Source organism: Octopus bimaculoides, chromosome 27 (assembly GCF_001194135.2).
Source record: "Octopus bimaculoides isolate UCB-OBI-ISO-001 chromosome 27, ASM119413v2, whole genome shotgun sequence".
Lineage (NCBI taxonomy): Eukaryota > Metazoa > Mollusca > Cephalopoda > Octopoda > Octopodidae > Octopus > Octopus bimaculoides.
This window is the reverse complement of record NC_069007.1, coordinates 17633243-17637315: the sequence shown is the minus strand read 5'-3', so window position 1 is coordinate 17637315 and position 4073 is coordinate 17633243. Positions and strand designations below refer to the sequence as shown.

At 33.4% G+C, this 4073-nt stretch overlaps 1 protein-coding gene across 1 annotated transcript in view; it reads left to right on the top strand.

The window, feature by feature from the left end:
* LOC106874921 (NACHT and WD repeat domain-containing protein 2) overlaps positions 1-4073 on the top strand; it is a 27617-nt gene that overhangs the window by 13567 nt on the left and 9977 nt on the right. Inside the window, exon 4 of the mRNA XM_052977148.1 lies at positions 1655-1858. Within this exon, the coding sequence (XP_052833108.1) occupies positions 1655-1858 (204 nt within the window). The remainder of the gene's footprint in view (positions 1-1654; positions 1859-4073) is intronic.

The window sequence follows — 4073 nt, the reverse complement described above, 5'->3', positions numbered from 1 at the left end:
ACCGCGAGTCCGCTGCCGTAACGACTGAGCCATTGCGCCTCACACATATATAATATACATACACATATGTGTGTATATGTATGCATATGTATATATATATATATATATACGCACGCACACACACACACACACACACATTAATGCAGTCGTGTAAGCCGGTACAATGCGAGAAGGTACAAAGTAAACTACCAAATGAAAACAACTACAGTCTTTAAAGTTACACCAATAAATGCATGTAGAATACACATCTAAGTTAATTCTTCCTGTATGACAAGTAAATTTACATATCGCTTGGAAGAATTTCAAGAAATTTGGAGTATAAATAGCAAAAATAAGAATGGAGAAAATCACACTACAGCATACAATACTGACGATCGTTTTCGTCGTCTCAGCATATTCACATACAGAAAATATCGGTCAAATTAATATAACTGAAAATACGTTAACAAGGTTATAAAGGCAATCGAAAATAGGTTAAATTCAAAATGAACTAAGTGAATATCTCTAATAGACGAATGCATGCAAAAAGAACGTTCAGAAGAAATATAATATTCTAAGAAAAACCAGTTTAGTATTTAACTGTTAATGACGTCAGTAGATAACGAAAGAATAAAAAGATAACATAGGAATTCTACGTGAGAAGAATTAGAAACACAAGCGGGACCCGTGGATATTTCACGGAATTAATAGTAAACCTATTGAGTTGTTCCTGAAAACTTTATCCAAAAAGCCTGAAGTATAGCCTGTGTCGCTCATCTGCTGTTCATTGAAAAGTGAAAGAAATTGGAATGCGATGATTACTTAATGTACTTTATATATACACTTTATATATTTTATGCACAATTTTCTAAACTTAATACACAGCACTCGTAAAATAAATATTCACTTTTATTCTTCCATCTCTCTTTCTCTCACCCTTCCTTTCTTTAATCTCACCATCAGAACATCACCCCTCTGCTAAAATTATATTCCTAACTCTCCTCTACATTACCGCCTTCAACTAACTTTTTTAATCACGTAATGAATATTACGTTCCTCCTACCACATGTCATGGACGCTTCTCTCTTCACTTTTTCTCTCTCCTTTTTCTTTTTCTCTTTTTCTGCATCGCTCTCTGCTTTATCCTCTTCTTCTCTCTCCTTTTTCTTTCTCTTGCTCTCTCTCTTTCCCTCCAATTAATCACGTGAAAGCGTTACAATTACGCTCCCTCTATTTCACGTCATGGATGCTTCTCTCGGCCTCTCTTTTCTCTCCCTCTTTTCTTTCTCCCTCTTTATCTCAATTCACGTGAAAGTATTACCGACGGGCTAAGTAACGTAATGACAAGCAGAATTATTATAAGAACAGAAATTCTACGTCACGACAATTAGTTATCTATCTATTAAGCATGTTAACATATTTAAGAAAAATTATGCATATTAGGCGCGGGCGTTGCTTTGTGGTAAAAATCGAACCAGAACTTGATTGTATTTTTTTCGACCAGGCAGCATCAAAGGCACAATCAATCTCGGTGAGGTTTGAACTCGGAACATAAAGAGCTCTGTTTAATTTCCACAAGAACTTTTATCCTGCGCTTAAACCATTCAACTGGTTTTAATTCCAAGAACTTAGACTGAGCGAATCACCATTTGAATCTTTGGCGCTTCTCTTTCAGGTTTTGCTCGGACAGAAATATGGCTACCGCCCTATACCGACGTTAATTTTAGCCACAGAATTCGAAATGCTAAGAGATTGCATCAAAGAAGAAGCGTCCGAACTGGAGCTTTTGGAAATGTGGTATAAAAGAGATGACAATTATGTCCCACCTGTTTATGTTCTGCAGCCGATCAGCTCCATTCTGACCAACTTTAACAATAAGGTAAGTGACCCTCCTTCCGCCCACCGACTGACAGTTATGCGTATATATGCGCTTTATATTGTCTACAATCACAACTGTTCAATGAACGGTCACGTGAAACTCTGAGTAACAGCTTGTAAAGTTTTTTTTTTTTTGCCTTTAATAAAATAGTATGCGTGAGTATTTAATAGTTTTTTTAATAATCTTTCTTTAGAAGTGAGTGGTACATAGAGTAGTTTAAATGGTAATAATTTACCCGTTTTTATCTGCATGAACAAGAATTCCATCTTTTTTTCCAAAGTATGAGATGCAGTTCTTGAATATATTTGTTTTGTTTTTTGGGTTTTTTTTTTATTAGGGAACTTATGAAGTTTTACGTGTTTAACAATTCTCCATAGGTCATCTTCGAAAAGTGCTAGATGCTGGTTTGTCAGAGGATATTTTCTAATTTAAAAAATATGCTGTAATTTATCATCCATTATGGTTTTATTATGAGCCTCCTCTGTTTTTTTTTCTTATAAGTAAGCCTTCCATCTCATACGGTGTATGAAAGAATTTCTTTTAGATATTAGATCCTTTATATATTCTTTCTTAAGTAGGAGTGGAATGTCCTTTAAGGATGCTTCAAGGCTTATCTTCTCCATGTTCTGGTAAATTGTTTTGTAAGATCGTTCAAGAACGATAATTTTTTGTATTGGTAAGCTATTAGGGATTTCTCCAAACATTTACCGTTTTACTCACAGTTAGGTTTTCCTGGCATTTTTAATATAAATAATAAGGAGTATGGTGAAGTAATATTTCATGAATTTTAATTTATATTTTGATTTAAATACAGCTTAATACCGGCCTACATATGTTTCCACTGCCTCGGTTAGTAACCGTTGCATTTGCAACTTTGCTATAATACCGGTGTAGTCTCTTCAGGGTCTTCACTGTAGTATCCTTTCAGATTGAACTGCTTAGAGTTTTAAGTTAATTTTAATATTGCGTTGAATGAAATGGTGTTTAACGTTAATTCCGACGCGAACTTTACTTTCATTTCCATGTATTGATTGGATAATCACTTGTTTGTTTCATAGAATAAATTAATTCAAAATATTTCGTTATATTATGGCTGTTTGATTATTTATAACATTTAAATTGTTTATAGGTCCATCTTTTTCAAATGTAAGCATCGTAAATATTGTTCTCGTCTAGGATTCATTATATTACACTATGATGTAAAAATTTGGTAAAATTCTTCTATACATAATTCACATTTATTTGTCCCTGATCTATGGCGTTTAGCAATCCTTTATCATCCATTATTCTGTTTTTATGAGCTTCCTCTGTTTTTTCATAGAAGCAAGCCTTCCATCTCATACGGTGTATGAAAGAATTTCTTTTAGATATTAGGTCCTTTATATATTCTTTCTTAAGTAGGAGTGGAATATCCTTTAAGGATACTTTAATGCTTATCTTCTCCATGTTCTGGTAAATCGTTTTGTTAGCTCGTTGAAGAACGATAAATTTTCATATTGGTAAATTATTAGGGATTTCTCCAAACGTTTACCGTTTTACCGTTTACCGACACAATAATCTCTGCAATTGTTCAAATCAAAACTCATGCTCTGTTAAGCATCCTTAAAGGACGTTCCACTCCCACCTAAGAAAGAATATATAAAGGATCTAATATCTAAAAGAAATTCTTCCATACACCGTATGAGATGGAAGGCTTGCTTATAAGAAAAAAAAACAGAAGCTCATAATAACACCGTAATGGAGGATAAAGTATCGCTAAACCTTATAGACCAGGGGAAAATAAATGTGAACTATGTATAGAAGAAGTTTACCATATTTTTACATCATAGTGTAATATAATGAATTCTAGGCGAGAACAATATTTACGATGCTTGCATTTGAAAAAATTGGACCTATAAACAATTTAAATGTTATAAATAATCAAACAACCATGGTATAACGAAATATTTTGAATTAATTGATTCTATGAAACAAACAAGCGATTATCCAATCAATACATGGAAATGAAAATGAAGTTCGCGTCGGAATTAACGCTTTTTAAACCAGACAATGTTCTGAAAAGACACCCACATAGATTGCATCTCTGATTTGGACCACCAAGACCTGCAGATAAGTTCTGCTCTTTGTGGATATTAAAATATCTTTTGAGGCCTCCGTTGGATTTGCAAACCTTCTGGCACACATATATATATATATATATATATATATATATATA